Source organism: Dermochelys coriacea, chromosome 7 (assembly GCF_009764565.3).
Source record: "Dermochelys coriacea isolate rDerCor1 chromosome 7, rDerCor1.pri.v4, whole genome shotgun sequence".
NCBI lineage: Eukaryota > Metazoa > Chordata > Testudines > Dermochelyidae > Dermochelys > Dermochelys coriacea.
This window is the reverse complement of record NC_050074.1, coordinates 125941596-125964479: the sequence shown is the minus strand read 5'-3', so window position 1 is coordinate 125964479 and position 22884 is coordinate 125941596. Positions and strand designations below refer to the sequence as shown.

The window sequence follows — 22884 nt, the reverse complement described above, 5'->3', positions numbered from 1 at the left end:
AATTTGTACTTTCCACCAACAGGAGTTGGTCCAATAAAAGATATTTCCTTACCTACCTTGTCTCTTTCTCTCTCTAAATGCTAGCATATGGCCAAGTATGCCCCTTTGTGATTCTACCCTTTGGTAAGTTCACATACCTGTAGTCCGTTCTAGCAGTCATGCCTGTATTTCTGTGTGGTCCTGTCTGGAGGCCCTGGGTGTCTTTGCCCTCTGGGGAGAGGAGCATGTCAACTCCCATCTTAACAGCCCTTACCAGGATGTGGATATCTACAAGTGGCTATTGGAACAATTGTGGGAAAAGGGGCACTCCTGGGACGCACCCCCGTGCCCACCAAAGCTCAAGCAGAACTATGAAAACAGTAGGGACCAAAACAAGCCCATCAGTAATGCTCCTGCTACACGTGCATACTCGGAGGAGCTGGATTGGATTTTTGCCATGTCACTGCAGAATCCTGCTATGTTGTGGCTGTCTAGAACTGGCCACAGACCCTGTGAAGAAATTTCCCCAGACAACTACAATATTTTCAGCGAACCTGAGCCAGAGACCCATGAAGAGACACTCCCAGAGATGGTCCCTGAGACCCAGGTGGAGAGCTAGCCGCACATTACTGGGAAGGAAACCTCAACTAGTAAATATTCCATGTTGCGTTACAATAAACTGTCTGGGTATTGACTGTATAGGAGGATTTAAGTAACTTTGTTCCAGGGACTGCTAGATGCTGCCTTGTTGTCTAGATACCACTAGTCATAGAATCATAGGACTGCAAATGACCTGGAGAGGTCATCTAGTCCAGTCCCCTGCATGCATGGCAGGACTAAGTATTATCTAGACCATTTGACAGGTCTTTGTCTAACCTGCTCTTAAAAATCTCCAACGACGGAGATTCCACAGCCTCCCTAGGCAATTTATCCCAGTGCTTAATCACCCTGATAAGTTAGGAAGCTTTTCCTAATGTCCAACTAAACCTCCTTTGCTGCAATTTAAGCCCATTGCTTTTTGCCCTATCCTCAGGGGTTAACAAGAACAATTTACCTCCTTGAAAACTGTTATGTCCCCTCTGTCTTCTCTTTTCCAGACTAAACAAACCCAATTTTTTTTTTTCAATCTTCCCTCATAGGTCATGTTTTCTAGACCTTTAATCATTTTTGTTGCTCTTCTCTGGACTATCTCCAGTTTGTCCACATCTTCCCTGAAATGTGGTGCCCAGAACTGGACACAATACTCCAGTTGAGACCAAATAGCACAGAGTAGAAGAACTACTGCTCATGTCTTGCTTGCAACATTCCTGCTAAGACATCCCAGAGTGATGTTTGCTTTTTTTGCAACAGCATTACACTGTTGACTCATAGTTAGCTTGTGGACCCCCAGATCCCTTTCCACAATACTCCTTCCTAGGCAGTCATTTCTTATTTTATATGTGTGCAACTGATTGTTCCTGTCTAAGTGGAGTACTTTGCATTTGTCCTTATTGAATTTCATCCTATTTACTTCAGACCATTCCTCCAGTTTGTCCAGATCATTTTGAATTTTAATCCTATCCTCCAAAGCACTTGCAACCCCTCCCAGCTTAGTATCATCCACAAACTTTATAAGTGTACTCTGCAAGCCAGTATCTAAATCATTGATGAAGATATGGAACAGAACCAGGCCCAGAACTGACCCCTGTGGGACCCCACTTTTTATGCCCTTCCAGCATGACTGTGAACCACTGATAACTACGCTCTGCGAATGGTTTTCCAACCAGTTTTGCACCCACCTTATAGTAGCTCCATCTACATTGCATTTCCCTAGTTTGTTTATGAGAAGGTCATGCAGGACAGTATCAAAAGCTTTACTAAAGTCAAGATATACCATGTCTATTGCTTTCCCCCCTATCCACAGGGCTTGTAATCCATCAAAGAAAGCTATCAGGTTGGTTTGACACGATTTGTTCTTGACAAATCCATGCTGATTGTTACTTGTCACCTTATCTTCTAGATGTTGGCAAATTGATTGCTTAAGTATTTGCTCCATTATCTTTCTGGGTTCAGAAGTTAAGCTGACTGGTCTAATTCCCTGGGTTGGACTTTTCCCTTTGTAGATGAGCACTATATTTACCCTTTTCCAGTCTTTTGGAATCTCTCCCGTCTTCCATGACTTTTCAAAGATAATTGCCAATGGCTCAGATATCTCCTCAGTCAGCTCGTTGAGTATTCTAGGATGCATTTCATCAGGCCCTGGTGACTTGAAAACATCTATTTTGTCTAAGTAACTTGTTCTTTCCCTATTTTTAGCCTATTCTGATCCAACCTCATTTTCCCCGGCATTCACTGTTAGATGTCCAATCACCACCAACCTTCTTGATGAAAACTGAAACAAAGAAGTCATTAAGCCCCTCTGCCATTTCCACATTTTCTATTATTGTTTACCCCCCCCTTCATTGAGTAACGGGCCTACCCTGTCCTTGGTCTTCCTCTTGCTTCTAATGTATTCATAGGATGTTTTCTTGTTAGCCTTTATGTCTCTAGCTAGTTTGATCTCATTTTGTGCCTTGGCCTTTCCAATTTTGTCCCTACATACTTGTGTTTGTTTATTTATCCTTTGTAATTTGACCTAGTTTCAACTTTTTGTAGAACTCTTTTTTTTTTTTTGCGTTTTAGATCATGAAGATCTCCTGGTTAAGGCAGGGTGGTCTCTTGCCATACTTCCTGTCTTTCCTACACAGTGGGATAGTTTACTTTTGTGCCCTTAATAATGTCTCTTTGAAAAACTGCCAGCTGTATTCAATTGTTTTTCCCCTTAAACTTGCTTCCCATGGGATTTTACTTACCAACTCCTTAGTTTGCTAAAATCTGGGTGAAATCCATTGTCTTTATTTTATTGTTCTCCCTCCTACCATTCCTTAGTACCTCATAATTTCATGATCACTTTCACCCAAGCTGCCTTCCAGTTTCAAATTCTCAACCAGTTCTTCCCTACTTGTCAAAATCAAATCTAGAACAGCCTCTCCCCTAGTAGCTTTCTGCATCTTCTGAAATAAAAAGTTGTCTCCAATACATTCCAAAAACTTGTTGGAGATTCTGTGCCCTGCTGTGTTTTTTTTCCCAGCAGATGTCTGGGTGTTGAAGTCCCCCATCAGCATCAAGTCCTGGGCTTTGAATGATTTTGTTAATTTTAAAAAAGCCTCATCAACCTCTTCTTGTTTGATGGTCTGTAGTAGACCCCGAACATGACATCACCCTTGATTTTTTTTTTATTTTTTTTTACTCCTTTTGTTGAAAGTCTCTGGGTAAGGATAAGTCTGTCTCCTGTTTCCATCTCAACCTCAGTCCAAATGTGTATGCCTTTAATATCTAAGGCAACATCTCCTCCCTCTCTTCTCTGCCTGTCCTTCCTCGCAAGCTGTTCTCTTCTATGCCAATATTCCAGTCCATGCATATTATCTCACCAGCTCTGTGATGCCAACTATTCTATTGTTGTGTTTATTTATTAGCATTTTGTGTTCTTGCTGCTTATTCCCCTTTCTTCTTGCATTAGTATACAGACACATAAGATACTGATTTAATTTCCCCACAGTTCTGTCTTCTCTCCTTTATCCCTGCTGTAACAGCCCATGCTCCCCCCAAATTGCAAAACTTCTCCCAGCTCTCTATTCTTGACTTACCTGTGGGCTTTGGTCACCTGCCCTCTTTGAACCTAGTTTAAAGCCCTTCTCACAAGGTTAGCCAGTCCGTATCCAAATATGCTCTTCCCCTTCCTCAATAGATGAACCCCCTCTCTGCTTAGCAATCCTTCCTGGAAGAGCATCCCTTGGTCAAGGAAGCTGAAGCCCTCCTGGAGACACCATTTTCGCAGACAGGCATTAACCTCCAGGATGTATCTGTCTCTGTCTGGGCCCCTACCCTTGACCAGAAGGATCAAAGAGAACACCACTTGTGCTCCCAACCCCTTCACTCTTTTTCCCAGAGCCCTGTAGTCACTTCTGATCTGCTGAGGGTCATACCTCGCAGTATCATTAGTGCCCACAGGGATGAGTAGCATGAGGTAGTAGTCAGAGGGCTGGATGATCCTCGACAATCCCTCTGTAACATCTCTGATACAGGCCCCTGGCAGGCAGCATACCTCCCAGGATGGCATGTCAGGGTGACATTTAAATGCCTCTGTCCCCCTCAGAAGAGAGTCTCCAACCCCCACTACCCTACATTTTCTCCTGGGAGTGGTGGCTGTGATCCTCCCAGCCTTGGGGGTACATGGCTTTTGGAGGTGATTCCTCATCACTTGTTGCCAGGGCAGTATATTGAGATGTGAGAGGATGGAAATGTGTCCCTAGTTCAGATTATTTCCCTGAAATACTGACTCCACCAACCATGGAACAACTGTGCTGGCCCTGAATCCCCTTCCTGTGCTCTTTGATGCTTGTGTTGCATCCGATGAAGTGAGCTGTAGCTCACGAAAGCTGATGCTCAAATAAATTTTAGTCCCTAAGGTGCCACAAGTCCTCCTTTTCTTTTGTGTTGCTTGAGACTCCCTCTCCCTCCCAGCAGACCCTCCCCTACTCCAGATGGCAGAACAACAGTGGTTTTTATTTAAAAAACAATAAAAATAGCCAGCCATGTTGTTGGGTTTTTTTTGTTATCAGCCCATACAGAAAGAGAAATAGCAATAGAAACCTTATTCTGCATCACAGTTTGATCGTTGCTCTGCACTTTTAGCTACCTGAAGTCTTCAAACATACACTGGAATGATGTAAATTGGCTAGATATGGCTACTTAGGCATTTCATAATTGCCCAAATGAGACATTTCATAAGCACAGAGATAGATGGCATTTGTGCTTACATAAGGACATGATTATCTGCCTTTGTTTGTTACAATGAACAGCACTGTTAGTCCCATTGTAGCCGAATGCGTTCAGAGCAATCATTGCAAAAGTCTTTGTGCTCATCAGCAGGTGTAAATGAGAATTTAAGACAAATATACTGCATTTTTCCATTTGTACAGTGCCTTGCCTGATGGGGTCCTGGCTGGGGCTAAGGCTCCAAGCTGGTATGGTAATACGTATAATTAATAAGATTAATGTGGCCTTTTTAGGGCTTCCTATATAGGCAGTGGTTTCCTTCTATTTCTACACAAGATGAAATGGCAGCTTCTTGGTAAATAGCAGCTCTGCATATTTTCCTGGTTTGTCCCTTGTTGTTTTAAAACAAACAAACAAAAAAACCCAGTACCCTTCTCTGACTCTTGGGGACATGCTTCACGGTAGCATCATCCAATGTAAGAATAGCCTGCAGAGGTGCCCATGCAATTACCAACCTGCTGCTTTCCCCCTACTTAGCAGTGGTACAGAGGGCCTGGGGAAGGGGGAAAATAAGGTAGAAAACCTCATACCATCTCCAAGCATGTCCCAGACTGGGAAGAGCATGGGGAAGGGAATTCCAAAATTTGGGTGTGTGGGGAGTGACATTTTATCACTGTTGGCATGGAAACCATACTTGGACAACAACTTCTTATATTGTTTGTTCTCCTGACACACCACAGCCCTGGCAGAGAGGGTTCTCAATCTCTGAATGCCTGGCAAAAGTCCAAGAGAAAAGAGAGGACACGTGCCTGCCTAGCTTCTGCATACCAGCAAGACACTAGAGTGGAGGGAAGGTTTCACGTTCCTGGCTCAGAAGGAGTGAGGACAGGGACCAGTCAAGGGAATGCATGGCTGGACCAAGGGACATTCAGGAAAAGATGCCAACTGTGACACAGAACAAGACCAACCTCCTGGAGAACGCTATTGCTCTGCAGTCTGTCAAGGACAGTGGGACTCTCCTCTCCCTGAACTCCAAGGGACAAGCCTTTTCCCTGCCATTCCACACCCCTCCCTCCCCCAAGGCCATATATGTGTTTGTGACCCTATTGGTGCAAAGATGTATTCTCAGCACTTTGGGCAGGTCTGTCCCTTTTCTATTGGTTTTAACTTTTGCAATGTCAATACGTGGCTTTTATAACAACTTGGCTGAAAAGAAATTTGGCGGGGTCCTGCTCTACCTAAGAACATCCACTCCTACTACTATCGTTTCACAAAGCATATTAATGGCCTTGGTTACATTACATTCATTTCCCTCCCCTACCCCCTGGTCTCAGAATGGGAGCACAGCACTTCCCTGACTAGTTGGGGGATTTTGCAGAGGCAGCTTCTCTGGCTTTCACAAAATTCCGCAAGTCCCTCTGCCTTCAGGGAGGCTCTCTTGCTCTCACAGAGGTTGTTCAAATCATAGCAAGCACTTATAAGACAAGGTAGGTGTTTCTCGGATGCCCTCTGCCCTTGATATTGGGCACCTCCACCTTCCCTTCAGTCTTCCAAATGCACTCTCTATTGTAATTCTACAGCTGCTCAGGCGAGAGTTAAACAGCTCCTTTCTCCTATCAAAGTGTCCACTAAAAAGCTTTATAAGACAGAGAGCAGAGGGTAAGATGGGTCTGCCATGATGACTGGAGGAATCACATCTCTGTCACCACCAAAGTTCATTGGTGATCATGGAAGCAAAGTTCTATTTTTCATAAAGATCCTGGTACCATGGACCTTTCCAGACCACCCCACTTTATTACTAGTGAAGTCCGTAGAATCACAGAAGATTAGGGTTGGAATAGACCTCAGCAGGTCATCTAGTCTAACCCAAGCTAAATAATCCCAGCAAGGGCTTTGTCAAGCCAGGCTTTAGAGACTTTTAAGGGTGGAGATTCCACTACCGCCCAAGGTAACCAATTCCAGGGTTTCACCACACTCCTAGTGAAATAGTGTTTCCTAATATCCAACCTAGATCTCCCCCACTGTAGCTTGAGACCATTGCTTCTTGTTCTGTCATCTGCCACCACTGAGAACAGCCAAGCTCCATCTTTGGAACCCCCCTTCAAGTAGTTGAAGGCTGCTATCAAATCCGTCCTCATTCTTCCTCTTTCTCAGACTAAATAAGCCCAGTTCCCTCAGCCTCTCCTCATAAGTCATGTGCTGTAGCCCCCTAATAATTTTTGTTGCACTCTGCTGGACTCATCCAATTTGTCCATATCCTTTTTGTAGGGGGGGGCCTAAAACTGGATGTGATACTCCAGATGTGGCCTCACCAGTGCTGAATAGAGGGGAATAATCACTTCCCTCCATCTGCTGGCAATGCTCCTACTAATGCAGCCCAATATGCTGTCAGCCTTCTTGGCAACAAGGGCACACTGCTGACTCATATCCAGCTTCTCGTCCACTGTAATGCCCAGGTCCTTTCTGCAGAGTTGCCGCTTAGCCAGTCAGGCCCTAGCCTGTAGGAGTGCATGGGGTTTTTCCGTCCAAAGGGCAGGACTCTGCACTTGTCCTTGTTGGACCTCATCAGCTTTCTTTTGGCTCAATCCTCCAATTTGTCTAGGTCACTCTGGACCCTATCCCTACCCTCCAGTGTATCTACCTCTCCCCCAGCTTTGTGTCATCCCTGAATTTGCTGAGGGTGCAATCCACGCCATCCTCCAGATCATTAATGAAGATGTTGAACAAAACGGGCCCCAGGACCGACCCCTGGAGCACTCCACTTGATACAGGCTGCCAACTAGACATCGAACTGTCATGGTGATCAGTCTGTCTGCACCATTGGAGAAATACTCCTTTCTGTTGGTGAATGCTGAGGCCTGATGTGGTGTATTTGGTCTTTTTTGAGGGGGTAGGAAATTACAGGCATGTGGGTCCTATCAGTAGCCCCTATGTAATCTGGGAACCCTAACCATACAAATCCATCAACTTCCGTGAATTTCCCACGGGAAATTACAATTTCCCTTTGTAACTGAGGCGGCAGCTCCCTCTTAACACCAGTGCAAACCTCTGTGACAGCAGCCCCAGCAGTTGATCTACCAACACCAAACTGTTTAGCCTACTGATCCATAGCAAGTGGGATGTGTGTGTGTGTTAATGTCCAGAGAATGATGGCGACGCACTTCTCCATGCTGATGGGAACTGGCATGTTGGTGTTCTGCAGCTTCAGCTCTGGAGCGAGCTCTGCACAGATCTTCAGGACAGTAGCATTCCACGTCTTGAAGTTCTGCCCCATTGGTGGTCATCCCAGTTCTGTAGCAATGTCCTGTCCCACCAGTTGGTGTTGGGTGGCCAAACACAAAAGTGGCGCTCAGTAGAGTGAAGCTGCTCTAGGAAAATGTCATGCAGAAGTCACTGCTCGGTTTCTTCTCCTCCAGCAATATCTGAGCAACATTATGCAATGGCTGGCTCCCAACTCATCCAAAGCCATCTGGCGCTCCGCAGTGCTTCCTCCATGCTGTCTGACAAGTTTGAAAATGGTGCTGGTCTACTAAAACCAGATGAAATATGGGATACCAAGAAAGGAATGGTGGGAGTTTGAGTGCCAGAATTCCCGTAGGTTCTGGTAGGTATCTCACAATATGCTACAAAAAAAATCCCAGAATTCATAGAATTTAGCACTGGAACATTGCACCATGGGATATCTGCCCAGAAGCTGACTGGCTATTTCAGAAGCAGTGCAGAATGGTGTGGTCACAGTTAGTCACATGAGAAGTAGCTTAAACCAGCATAAACAAAGTGGTGGGGTGTAGTTTCAGGATAGTTATAGCAGAAAAACATATACAGTACTCTATTGGAATTGCTTTCGCCTGCAGACAAGCCCTGAGCCTGAAGCCATTTTCTTCCAAAGGCTATGTGTACATAGCTGCCGGAGCCTGTCCCTACGGCAAGGGAAGGCTCTGGCAGGGTGGAGATGGCAGGCTCTGGCAGCGGACCGCCACCCTACTAAAAATAGCAGTGTAGATGGAGGCGCTGCCCAGATGTGTAGAAATCTGGGTAGGGTGCAGACCCTGTGGATTCAGATATGTAGGGCACGCTACTTGCCTAAGCTGTGCCTCACTGTCTCCGCTGCTCTTTATACTCGTGCTAGCTGGGCACACGGTGTCTGCACTCTACACGCCACCACAAGCGCGCACGCCCTGAGAGTGTTTTAGAACAAACCATATTTTCTTTATTAAAAAATTTAAAAAAAAGGAGTACTTGTGGCACCTTAGAGACTAACAAATTTATTTGAGCATAAGCTTTTGTGAGCTACAGCTCACTTCATCGGATACATTTTAGTCTCTAAGGTGCCACAAGTCCTCCTTTTCTTTTTGCGAATACAGACTAACACGGCTGCTACTCTGAAACCTGTCATATTTTCTTTAAAATCTCACAACTTGAATTAGAGGTTGCAGCATCGAAGCTATGGAAATTCTGCTCCTCCGAGGAATGGCCTCTCTAAGGTGAGAGGTTAAATCCTGTGACTGATGAAAACAGCCAGGGTTCTTCTGTGTGCCCTGGTGTCCGGTGCATATCCTGGTGCTATGGCTGCCTGCCCCTCCCTTCTGCAAGAGGCCGTGTGTCTCCACATTTGCTTGACTACTTGCCATTCAATTAGACAACGAGAGGGAGTGTTCCATGGAAAAAGCCAGTTTGGGTTGACATCAGTGGAAGCAGGATTGAGCCCAAGCCTGCCTCCCAGCTCTGCCTCTCTAAGGCTTTTAAATAAAAATAATTAGAGCCAGTGACAAAGATTGTGCAGCCCTGAAAACTGAGGAAATTGATGCTGTTTTTCATTTTTAAATGTAAAATGTTGCACCACTGTGGTATGAAGGGTGAGACTTTAATTGGACAACAATCTAGGGAGTCAGAGTTAAGGTTCCCCAGTAGCATTATTTTTGCCCCATCGCATGGCTACGTTACAATGAGGTTTTTAATCTGATTATAGCACATGCGTGTGCTGTGTGAACTACATCAGGTTACACAGAAAGGGAGAGTTTAAGCATTAAACAGATTATTCACCATTCAATCTAGCTAGAGGAGCAGTACAGAGCACTATGCAGCTCCCTCCCAGATTCCTGTTTTGTCCTTTTCCTTAGATTTTATTGATGTAAAGCTTCTGCCTTTCCCCTCTGGGGACAAATGGACTTTTATTAACATTTTTCAAGAACTAATTAACTTCTGGGCTCAGACCAAACCTGAGCAACTTCACTCTAAAATGTAAATTTCTTTCAGAAAGTTCTAAGCACTTTAATAGCAGAGGTCCATGAAAATGCCATGTCAGCTGTAACCAGTCTTGCTATTGCAGTGTTAGTTGATCCCCTGTGTTGTTGTAGTTAAAGAGCAGATTTAAAGCAACAGACAATTTGACTTTCCCAAATAAGGGCACTTTTCTTTACGTCTCTAGATCCACAGCAGAGTGTGGTCAATGATGCTTTTCAGGTCTGTTTGCTTTAATTGATGAAACTCAATTTGTTTATGACAGATTAGAATATTCAAAAAAAGAAAAGGAGTACTTGTGGCACCTTAGAGACTAACAAATTTATTAGAGCATAAGCTTTCGTGAGCTACAGCTCACTTCATCGGATGCATTTGGTAGAAAAAACAGAGGAGAGATTTATATACACACACAGAGAACATGAAACAATGGGTTTATCATACACACTGTAAGGAGAGTGATCACTTAAGATAAGCCATCACCAGCAGCAGGGGAGGGAAAGGAGGAAAACCTTTCATGGTGACAAGCAAGGTAGGCTAATTCCAGCAGTTAACAAGAATATCAGAGGAACAGTGGGGGTGGGGTGGGGGGGAGAAATACCATGGGGAAATAGTTTTACTTTGTGTAATGACTCATCCATTCCCAGTCTCTATTCAAGCCTAAGTTAATTGTATCCAGTTTGCAAATTAATTCCAATTCAGCAGTCTCTCGTTGGAGTCTGTTTTTGAAGCTTTTTTGTTGAAGGATAGCCACTCTTAGGTCTGTGATCGAGTGACCAGAGAGATTGAAGTGTTCTCCGACTGGTTTTTGAATGTTATAATTCTTGACGTCTGATTTGTGTCCATTCATTCTTTTACGTAGAGACTGTCCAGTTTGGCCAATGTACATGGCAGAGGGGCATTGCTGGCACATGATGGCATATATCACATTGGTAGATGCGCAGGTGAACGAGCCTCTGATAGTGTGGCTGATGTGATTAGGCCCTATGATGGTATCCCCTGAATAGATATGTGGACAGAGTTGGCAACGGGCTTTGTTGCAAGGATAGGTTCCTGGGTTGGTGGTTCTGTTGTGTGGTGTGTGGTTGCTGGTGAGTATTTGCTTCAGATTGGGGGGCTGTCTGTAAGCAAGGACTGGTCTGTCTCCCAAGATCTGTGAGAGTGATGGGTCGTCCTTCAGGATAGGTTGTAGATCCTTGATGATGCGTTGGAGAGGTTTTAGTTGGGGGCTGAAGGTGATGGCTAGTGGCGTTCTGTTCTTTTCTTTGTTGGGCCTGTCCTGTAGTAGGTGACTTCTGGGTACTCTTCTGGCTCTGTCAATCTGTTTCTTCACTTCAGCAGGTGGGTATTGTAGTTGTAGGAATGCATGATAGAGATCTTGTAGGTGTTTGTCTCTGTCTGAGGGGTTGGAGCAAATGCGGTTATATCGTAGCGCTTGGCTGTAGACAATGGATCGAGTGGTATGATCTGGATGAAAGCTAGAGGCATGTAGGTAGGAATAGCGGTCAGTAGGTTTCCGATATAGGGTGGTGTTTATGTGACCATCGCGTATTAGCACCGTAGTGTCCAGGAAGTGGATCTCTTGTGTGGACTGGTCCAGGCTGAGGTTGATGATGGGATGGAAATTGTTGAAATCCTGGTGGAATTCCTCAAGAGCTTCTTTTCCATGGGTCCAGATGATGAAGATGTCATCAATGTAGCGCAAGTAGAGTAGGGGCATTAGGGGACGAGAGCTGAGGAAGCGTTGTTCTAAGTCAGCCATAAAAATGTTGGCATACTGTGGGGCCATGCGGGTACCCATCGCAGTGCCGCTGATTTGAAGGTATACATTGTCCCCAAATGTGAAATAGTTATGGGTCAGGACAAAGTCACAAAGTTCAGCCACCAGGTTAGCCGTGACAGTATCGGGGATACTGTTCCTGACGGCTTGTAGTCCATCTTTGTGTGGAGTGTTGGTGTAGAGGCTTCTACATCCATAGTGGCTAGGATGGTGTTTTTAGGAAGATCACCAATGGACTGTAGTTTCCTCAGGAAATCGGTGGTGTCTCGAAGATAGCTGGGAGTGCTGGTAACGAAGGGCCTGAGGAGGGAGTCTACATAGCCAGACAATCCTGCTGTCAGGGTGCCAATGCCTGAGATGATGGGGCGTCCAGGATTTCCAGGTTTATGGATCTTGGGTAGCAGATAGAATACCCCAGGTCGGGGCTCCAGGGGTGTGTCTGTGCGGATTTGTTCTTGTGCTTTTTCAGGGAGTTTCTTGAGCAAATGCTGTAGTTTCTTTTGGTAACTCTCTGAAACCTAGAATATTCAAGTTATTGCTACAAATTCTATGACTTAGCCAATGCCTAAAAGTTTGCAAAGATGAGTTACTGGTGAAATCTAAAGCCTCAACAACATTTTATCTTTTAATTTAGAGTAACCTAAATAAATGTGAGGAAAGCAGGGCAAAATTTCAACAAGGAAGCATTTTCTATTATGATTTATTATTTATATTGTAGTAGACTCTAAAAATACAAGTCAGGGATTGGCACTCTATTGTGCAAGGCATCAGGGACACACAACAGAAAGCTTGTCCCTGTCCTAAGGAACTTATAAATATAATCTATGCAAACATTACTAAATATTTATATTTAAAATGTATATAGAAAAATAAGTTATTCTATAGAACAGAGGTGAGCAAACTACGGCCCGCGGGCCACATCCGGCCCACAGTACCGTCCTGCCTGGCCCCTGAGCTCCCGGCTGGGGAGGCTAGCCCCCGGCACCTCCCCCGCTGTGCCACCCTCTCCCGCAGCCTCAGTGTGCCGCTCCTGCCAGGCAGTGCAGTGGCGTGGCTGGCACTTGCATGGTAAGGGGATGGGGAGCAGGGGGTAGTCAGGGGGCAGAGCAAGGGGGGTTGGATGGGTCGGGGGGCTGCAAGGGCAGTCGGTACAGGGAGCAGGGGTCAGTTGGAGAGGTATGGGAGTCCCGGGGGGCCTGCTAGGGGCAGGGGTGTGGATAAGGTGCGGGGCAGTCGGGACAGGGAGCAGGGGGGTTGGATGGGTTGGGGGTCCTGGGAGGGGACAGGGAGCAGGGAAGGTTGGATAGGGAGTGGGGTTCTGGGGGCAGGCGTCCCCGGGAGGGGACCCTCAAGGAGCAGGGGTCATTGGATGGGTTGCGGATTTTGAGGGGGGCAGTCAGGGAGCAGGGGTGGGTTGGATAGGGGGTGGGGTCCCGGGGATGGGCAGTTAGGGGCAGGGGGTCCCGGGAAGGGGCCATCAGGGGACAAGGAGCAGGGGGGGTTGGATGGGTCAGGGATTCTGAGGGGGGCAGTCAGGGGCGGGAAGTGGGAGGGGGCGGGTGCCAGGCTTTGTTTGGGGAGGCACAGCCTTCCCTACCCGGCCCTCCATATAGTTTTGCAACCCCAATAGGGCCCTTGGACTAAAAAGTTTGTCCACCCTGCTGTAGAATCATAGAAGTGTAGCTGCAGGCGGCCGTACAGTGTAAACAAACTGTCTCGCGCCCCGCTAGCGGATTACCCTGACGGGCCGCAGGTTGCCCACCATTGCCTTGGACTTTGCTAGTGCACTCCCCTAGTGCCAGCTTTCTTAGTGGCCAGTTGGGCTTTTGGCATAGGTGGCGGTTTGCACTCGTGTGGAGCCTGGCCTAGTGATCCGGCGTTGTCCATAAACAACACAAGGGGAATTAACACGAACAAAGGGAGACAATATGAGAGAGAGAAGGAAATGCCTCCCTCCCTGGGGGTATCTCAAGCAGGTGCTCCCTTCCCTCAGGGGCTGCAGTTGCAGGTGGGCTCTCTTCCCAGACTGCCCCAAGCTGAGCTGCTCTGCTCCACTCCCTGAGTATCTCTTGAGGTGGGGCAGGGCCGGCTGAGCCTGGGGCAGGACTGGCTGAGCGCGGGGCAGCTCCTTAACCCTTTGTTGTCCAGCGTGGAGTTTGCATACCCCATCACAGCATATTTTTGAAGCCTTCCCAAAATGCTCTTGCAGTATCCTATTACTATGAATCCATCTGCAGTTCTTCCATTTTCTGTTCCCTGTTCCATGTTTCCCTCGATGCCTGTCCATCTCTGATTGATACAGTTGGAAACAGCCTCCAATCTCCTATTCCTGCACTTCAATGGGCCTTTTAATTTATAAAGGTCACTTTATTAGTGACCCTTCCTCGCACACAAAGATGCCTGGGTATCCTTATTGATAATCAAAATGGAAATGTGCAGGACCCCATTTCTGCACAGAACTAAAGTCCCCACAGGCATTGCACCCAGTAATCCTGTTAATCTACAACACCACGAGTGTGTAACCTTCAGACAAAGCCCAGTGCTCCTGCCTGCTATACCCAGGGTAAACAGGGAGAAAGGATGTGCCCCACCTACACACAGTTCACAGAACAGCAGCAAAGGGGAGATGGGTGTTTGCTCAAACATGTCCTTTCTGTTTTCTGCCTTGTTTGTAATTAGGATTTCTTTCCTCTCCGTTTTTATAGACTACTCATCACCATGGTATCTGAGTGCCTTACGTCATCTCAAAGTACACAATAAAGGAACAAATGGCTTGTTCTCCTTTCCCACTCCCATCCCCCAAATTAGCCCAAGGTTTTAATGTTTGGTTGGGGGGTGGTTTTGTTATTATAGAGAAAGCTAGGACAAAGCAGTGGGCACTAATTTTGTTCATAAGATTCACGGTGAGCCTAGCACCTTCTGGGAGCGAGTCCCACGATCCTGGACAAGTTGCAGAAAAAGCTATCAGGCACAAGTCTCACTCTAGGGGTAACACTTCTGTTATTTCAGTGGAGTGCAGCTGTTGTCAGAGGTCACAATCATGCAGGATGAGTTGATCCCTTGTGTAGCCTGAGTCAATCTATGGAGGTCTTTGAAGATCAGGACTAAACTGAGACCTCAACTACCAAACTATGGTTACTGAGTTTGTGGAAAGAAATTTTGGGATGCAAACAAATGGGATAATATAATAAAGGAAGTGAATGGAAAATGTCTCCAGGAAAGAGACAGGCTCTGTGACTGAGAATTGCCATTATAGTGGGATACACGAGAAGTAAGTTCTATTGACTTAATGGAGTTACATGAGTGTAAAATCAGTGTTTGTGAAGTTAGAAGCAGCCCTAGACAATGTAAAGCCAGAGCAGAACATCAACCTAGGTAAATCAGGAGTTAAGAGTCAGAGGAACCATTTGCGAGCAGTGATGAAAGGCATGGAGCACAGACCTTCCTGGCTGGGAAAGTGGTAAAAACTGGGAGGCTGGAAGGCCAGAAGTAAGTTAACCACTTGAGTGCTATCTGATGTACCTGGCAGATGGGGAAAAGTTCATCTCCAGTGCTCTGCTGTGTACCTCCTAACTAGGTTCTCAGTGAAGTGCCAACATTCCATCAGAGTCATTGCACAGTGGGAACACCCTAACATTCAGCAGTAAAAGGGTTAAAGTTTATGACACAATTAGGCAGAAAATGGAAGAAAGACTCCACGTTTAATAATAAATTAGAAATGTTTAGAACATAGAAGACAAAGGTTAATGAAGGAAACGGTGAGGTCACTAGAAGATATTAAGGGTTGAGGGAGATGCAGGAAATACTAAATAGAAAAATGTAATGGATTCTTTGCCTGGGTCCTCACAAAGGAAGATGGGGACACAGATGCCACAAAGGCATATTTTCCTTCAGGAAGGAAGAAGAAATATTACAGAAAACTGAGATTGTGCCAGAACAAGAATCAAGGAATGAGAATGTCCGGAGCCAAAATTCCAGGGTCAGACAGGATTCATCCCAGATTTTTTTTGGGGGGGGGGGGAGAAGAGGGACAGAAAAAAATGGAGGAAACTCTAGTGGAATGATGTTAAATGCATTATCTTCTAGTCCTTTGGTACCTAAATGTATCTCCTCTATTTAAGAGAGGATTTAGGGAAGCCCTAATGGACATTTGTTATGGAGACATTAGAAATTACTCTATAATTTACATTGGGCATTAACATTGTTAATAAAATTAATATTGAATTAACATTTTTGAGACTGAAAGCAGGACTAAAATCCCTTTAAATTAGGGCTGTCAAGCGATTAAAAATATTAAGCGCAATTTATATATTTTTGGATGTCGTCTACATTTTCAAATATATTGATTTCAATTACAACACAGAATACAAAATGTACAGTGCTCACTTTATATTTATTTTTGATTACAAGTATTTGCACTGTATTAAAAAAAAGAAATAGTATTTTTTAATTCACCTCATACAAGTACTTTAGTGCAATCTCTTTATCATGAAAGTTGTACTTACAAATGTAGAATTATGTACCAAAAAACCTGCATTCAAAAATAAAACAATGTAAAATTTTAAAGCCACTCAGTCCTACTTCTTGTTCAGCCAATCGCTCAGACAAATAAGTTTATTTACATTTGCGGAAGATAATGCTGCCCATTTCTTGTTCACAATGTCACCTGAAAGTGAGAATAGGTGTTCTCATAGCACTGTTGTGGCCGGCATCGCAAGATATTTATGTGCCAGATGCGCTATAGATTCACATATGCCTTCATGCTTCAACCACCATTCCAGGGGACATGCGTCCATGCTGACAATGGGTTCTGCTCGATAACAATCCAAAGCAGTGCAGACTGATGCGTGTTCATTTTCAAAATCTGAGTCATATACCACCAGCAGAAGGTTGATTTTCTTTTGTGGTGATTTGGGTTCTGTAGTTTCCGCATCAGAGTGTTGCTCTTTTAAGACTTCTGAAAGCATGTTCTACACCTCATCCCTCTCAGATTTTGGAAGGCACTTCAGATTCTTAAACCTTGGATTGAGTGCTGTAGCTGTCTTTAGAAATCTCACATTGGTACCTTCTTTGCGCTTTGTCAAATCTGCAGTGAAGGTGTTCTTAAAATGAACAACATGTGCTGGGTCATCATCAGAGACTGCTATTACATGAAATATATGGCAGCATGTGGGGAAAACAGAACAGGGAACATACAATTCTCTTTCAAGTTCAGTCACAAATTTAATTCACTTTTTTTTTTTTAATGAGCGTCAACGGCACGGAAGCATGTCCTCTGGAATGGTGGCTGAAGCATGAAGGGGCCTACTGAATGTTTAATGTATCTGGCACATAAATACCTTGCAATCCAGCTACAAAAGTACCGTGCAAATGCCTGTTCTCACCCTCTGGTGACATAAATAAGAAGAGGGCAGCATTATCTCCCGTAAATGTAAGCAAACTTGTTTGTCTTAGCAATTGGCTGAACAAGAAGTAGGACTGAGTGGACTTGTAGATTCTAAAGTTTTACATTGTTTTGTTTTTGAGACCAGTTATGTAACAAAAAAAAATCTATATTTGTAAGTGGCGAACCGCGGCCACTGGGAGTTGCAGGCGGCCGTGCCTGTGGACGGTCAATGTAAACAAACTGTCTCGTACCCCTCCAGCAGATTACCATGATGGGCCACATGCGGCCCGCAGGTTGCCCATCACTGGTCCAAAGATGTAGCTTTAGCACGATTGAGAGACATGGTGACGGCTCTGTAATCCCTACAAAATGGAACCATGCTTCAGCCCAGACAGGGGACCTGGTGACATGGCTTCACTTGTTGTATAGCTGGGTTAAACTGGGGCCCATTTGGTAGGTTCCTGTTAGTTACATTACTTAAGCCCAAAGTGTCCCTAATTCAAAGCCCTAGTTTCCATGCAGATGGAATTGTTTGCCATGAGACTCCAGCTACACTGGGCTTTGGGAAGTGACATAATCAGTTTATCCAGCTTTTCTTTTCAGTTTTGTCTCTGCATGACGGCTGATGCCCAGTGTGTGCCAAGGGGGCCCTTCAGACCCAATAATGCACCCTTGTGTCTTGTAGCATGCGTGGAATTTGCATAGGCTGTGCTGGGGCAAGCGGGTGTCTTTGTTGTTGGAAACAAGGAGCAAGTTCTTTTCTCAGTGTCTGCTTCCCAATGCCTCTCCAAAAGCTCTCCGCATTCATGTAAGAGATTTGGTTTTCTATCTATTTTTGCACTAAGCATTATTGAATTTACTGAAACTAACCTCTGGAATATGCATGGTGATCCTGTCGGTTGCTCTAGGTTGGCAAGTTATTTGATTTTAGTGCAGTGGAGTTTCTCTCTGAGAATCTAGAGACGTAATTAGCAGTGGAGGGAGCAGATAGTTTGTGCTGCTTGATGTAGCTGTTGGAAAGTATTTGCATATCTACTGTGTGGGGAACAAAAAGTGCTAGTGAGTGAATAAAAGAGGATCATTGCAGGCAAGGTAGCTGGGTCTAAATATTAAACTACCTCATAAAAATGGCCGGACTGGGTCAGATCAATGGTCCAGCTAGCCCAGCGTCCTGTCTTCCAACAGTGGCCAGTGCCAGATGCTTCAGAGGGAATGAACAAAATAGGACATCTATCCCCTGTCATCCAGTCCCATTTTCTGGTAGCCAGAGATTTAAGGACACCCAGAGAGTGGGTTTGCATCCCTGACCATCTTGGCTAATAGCAATTGATGGATCTATCCTCCATTAACTTATCTAATTTTTTTTTTGAACCTGCTTATACTTTTGGTCTTTAACATCCCTTGGTAATGAGTTCCCAAGGTTGACTATGCGTTGTGTGAAGAAGTACTTCCTTATGTTTGTTTTTAAACCTGCTGCCTGTTAATTTCATTGGTTGATTCCGAGTTCTTGTGTTATGTGAAGGGGTAAATAACACTTTTTCTCCACATCATTCATGATTTTATAGACCACTATCATATCCCCCATCAGTCATCTCTTTTTCAAATTTAACAGTCCCAATCTTTTAAATCTCTCTTCCTATGGAAACTGTTCCACATCCTGATCATTTTTGTTGCCCTTCTCTGTACTTTTTCCAATTCTAATATATTTTTTGAGATGGGGGCAACCAGAACTGCATGCAGTATTCAAGATGTGGGCATACCATGGATTTAGATAGTGGCATTATGACATTTTCTGTCTTATCTATCTTTTTCCTAATGATTCCTACCATTCTCTTAGCTTTTATGACTGCCGCTGCACATTGAGCAGATGTTTTCAGAGAACTATCCATGATGATTCCAAGATCTCTTTCTTATGTGGGAACAGTTAATTTAGATCCCACCATTTCATATGTATAATTGGGATTATGTTTTCCAATGTGCATTACTTTGCATTTATCAACATTGGATTTCCTCTGCCATTTTGTTGCCCAGTCGCCTAGTTTTGTGAGATCCCTTTGTAACTCTTCACAGTCAGCAAGAGGACTTGTGTTGGATCAAAATGGGTTGTTACAGATTTCAGGACGGAGCTCTGGCTCCACATTGTTGGGAAGAATTGACACTTGTGTGTGTTCTTAAACTCTTGTAACAATGTGAGTATTGGGAGATCAATCAGCAGGTGTCTTTGGCAGTTGGTACTGAATTGCTCCATTTTGGTCTTAAGTCCTTAAGTGCAACAAACGGCTGAGAAACCCATCAGATAATACTGGAATCAGTAGCATGCTGCCTAGGCTACCCTACAGGATACAGCTGTGAACCCCTCATAGCTTGTTACTCTGAGATGATTCTGCCAGTCTCATCTGCCTTGCATCCTTTCAGTTTCCAGCATTCTCTCAAAATAGCCCTCATCATGCCTGTATAGTAGTGACAGCAGGAGGGTTTCTGCTGGGATTCTCACGCAGCACAAATTGCAGAGTGCTGGCTGCAAGTCCATGGTTTACAGTGATTTCCAGCAAGTATTTTCCACTGTGGAGTCTATGTCCCAAGTTCCTTTGTCACTTATTCTGGTCACGTATCCTAGAAATGACACCACAGTCCTTCTTCAAGTGCTTGCTTATGTCGCTTCCATTCTAGGTGTGTGCGGTCATCGGAGATTTTTGCCTCTAGCGGCTGTGACGCCCCCTTGAGTGTCGTGCTCATGCGTCGGTATATCAGGCCCGCCAGCCCAACGCCCTCTCAGTACTTTCTTACTGCCCGTGGCAGTTAGTCGGAGCGCCTTTCCTTGCTTAGCAAGGGCTAGCAGTTTTCGTCTTCAGACTTTGTGCCTTTGGTCCTTGTAAATAGTTAATTCTTTAGTAGTTAATGTTCAGTAGCTGTTACATGTTCATAGTTGTTAGTAGAGTCCCAGTCAGGACTTTGCCCTGATGACTTTGCATGATGGCATGCCTCAGTCTCCCATGTTTAAGCCCTGCGCAGACTGTAACAGATCTATGCCAGTGAGCGACCCCCACAGCAGCTGTCTCAAGTGCTTGGAGGAGGCACACATTAAAGACAAGTGCCGTATTTGTAAGAACTTTCAGCTCAGCAAGCAGAAAGAGTGGGATATTCGATTATGGGCTCTCCTCGTGGAGTCCACCCTCCGTCTGGCCTCCGAGCCATCTCAGCAGGATTTGCTGAGCACCTCTGCATCGGTGTGAAGTGCACTCCCAGCACCGATCTCAGCCCAGCACTGTTCCCCATCAACAGTGCCTAAAAAGAAGACGAGGAAGTTTGACTCCCTGGTGCCAGGAAAGAAAAGCCAGGTTTCATCGGGCAAAGGACCCACCTCAGGCTGCCCGTCTATCCAGGAGCCACGCAGTCAGCCTTTTCCCGTTGGAGCCGTTATCCCCATGAAAGGTCCTCCGATTCCTGTGAGTGGTATCAGACTAGCACTCCTGCCGACACCAATGCCCTTGCGTGCTCTCCCACCGCCGAGGGAGCAAAGGCCTCCACCCGCACCCCAACACAGCAAGTGCCGCAGATTTTGGCAAAGGCTAAAGCTCCTCAGGGAGAGGTGGAGTACTGCCGATTCCCTGAGACAATGACGTGCTCTCCACCTCCGTGCTGCAGATTCACTGGAGCCCAGATCGTCTGGGGCTCGCCCTCGGTCACCGGCACCACGATTGCAGTCCCCGTCGTCTTGATGTGGATTGCCTAGAGGGAGGCGCCGGTCTCCTTACTACCGGTACCAGTCACCTTCCTGCCAGTCGCCTTCTCAATGCTGATCCTGGTCGTCCACACCATGGGAGCACTCTCCATCCCATCTCCAGTCCCCCCGGCTCCAACATCGGTCCCCTCGTTCTGGGCACCAGTCTCCAATGACAGTGGTCTTTAAACAGACCCAGGCGTTCATGGCCCCACCATGGTCTTCGGAAGGCAGTTCCTCCGGCATAGAAGGGAGAGTTAGCCCCTCGCCTAGACCCCAATGGCGTGAATGGGTGCCCGAGGCTGCATCGGTGCAGTAGCAGCCCAGCCAGTGGCCTTGTTGGAACGCGTGGCGAGTGCTGGTCATGGCAATGCCCCTTTCGCTCCGCTTGTCTGCCGCTGCCTCGGAGCAGCAGGTGATGGCACCTACGGCATCAGGCTCGGTGTGAGAGGAATGCCCGGAGGCAGAGGAAGCAGTACCCACTCCTACGAGTTTGATACTCTGGTGGAGGAGGGCACCACGATGGCCAGTTGCTCCTTCCAGATGGCATAGGATTCGGCAGACTCAGCAGTCAGGGTGGTAGCGTCCGCGGTGGTAATGAAGTGCAACTCCTGGCTTCAGACCTCCGGACTCTCCCAGGAGATGCAGACTTCCATGCAAGACCTCCCGTTCGATGGGAACAGTCTCTTTTCTGACCAGATGGATGTGAGACTCCATGGGCTGAAAGACACCAGGTCCACCTTTCGCTCACTGGGCATGCATTCGCCATAGTCAGGCCACCTCCACCACCAAGGTCTTGGCAGCCTTGCCTGGGCTCTGTGAGAAGGAGGGAGAGAGACACTGGGTTTGGTTGTCACTGCCTTTCCACTTCCCACTCACCTGAGTAGCCTGGCCCGGCAAAGCATTCTGGAAGCCAGAAGTGCGCGCAAGGCCCCAGTCAATTACCTGGCTCCACTGTTTTCTTTCCTCAACTTCCTTCCTCCCTACCATTTGTCCTGGTTGCGGGTCACCTTGGTCTGCTGGGTACTGGACATAGTATCTCAGGACTATACCCTGCTGATGTATGCCTTCCCCCCAGTGCCATTGGTTCACAAGGTCCTTGTGAAAGTCAAGCAAGACAGAGCAAAAATTATCCTAGAGGCCCCCGCGTGGCCTTGCCAGCACTGGTTCGGCATGTTGCTGAGCCTTTCGGCAGCTGCCTTGCTACAACTACCGCTTCGGCCAGATCTGCTGTCCCAGAACCGTGGCACTCTGTTGCACCCAAACCTGGCAATGCTGCACTTGATGACTTGGCTACTGTGTGGCTAAGCACAGACGAACGGGCATGCTCAACCTATGTTCTGCAGGTCTTGCTAGGCAGCAGGAAACCCTCCACCAGGGCAACCTACCTGGCGAAGTGGAAAAGGTTCACATGTTGGACCTCGGAGTGTCATATTCGGGCCTTGGAGGCCCCGTTGCAGGATATCTTGGATTATTTGCTGTACCTCAAGCTCTAAGGCTTGTCCATCTCTTCGATCAAGGTCCACCTGGCTGCCATTTCAGCGTTCCATCCTCCGTTCCAAGGCAGGTCTATCTTCGCTCACCATATGACGACGTGGTTTTTGAAGGGTCTGAAGCGGCTCTATCCGCACATCCTGGGGCTTGAATCTTGTGCTGTCAAGGCTCATGGGATTTCCCTTTGAGCCTTTGGCTTTCTGCTCTCTCCTGGAAGGTTTCATTCCTGGTCGCGATAACGTCTGCCCATAGGGTGTCTGAGATCAGGGCGCTCGCCTTGGAGCCACTGTGTACGATTTTCTATAAGGGCAAGGTCCAGCTGTGCCCACACCTGGCATTTCTGCCCAAGGTTATTTCCCAATTTCATACTGGCCAGGACATATACTTACCAGTCTTCATTCCAAAGCCTCATGCGTTAGATGAGGAACGCAGGTTACACATCCTGGACACCCGGAGGGCACTGGCTTTCTACATAGAACGAAGCCATTT

At 46.3% G+C, this 22884-nt stretch overlaps 1 protein-coding gene across 2 annotated transcripts in view; it reads left to right on the top strand.

Annotated features, from left to right (window-relative positions):
* Positions 1-22884, top strand: part of ARHGAP19 (Rho GTPase activating protein 19) — a 60289-nt gene that overhangs the window by 5409 nt on the left and 31996 nt on the right. The window contains exon 1 of one of the 2 annotated variants that reach the window (XM_038411557.2): positions 17900-17988. The exons of the other annotated variant lie outside the window; for it this stretch is intronic. Within the exon in view, the coding sequence (XP_038267485.1) occupies positions 17960-17988 (29 nt within the window). The 5' untranslated portion in view covers positions 17900-17959. Of the gene's footprint in view, positions 1-17899; positions 17989-22884 lie in introns of those variants that run through there. 2 annotated transcript variants of the gene reach the window in all.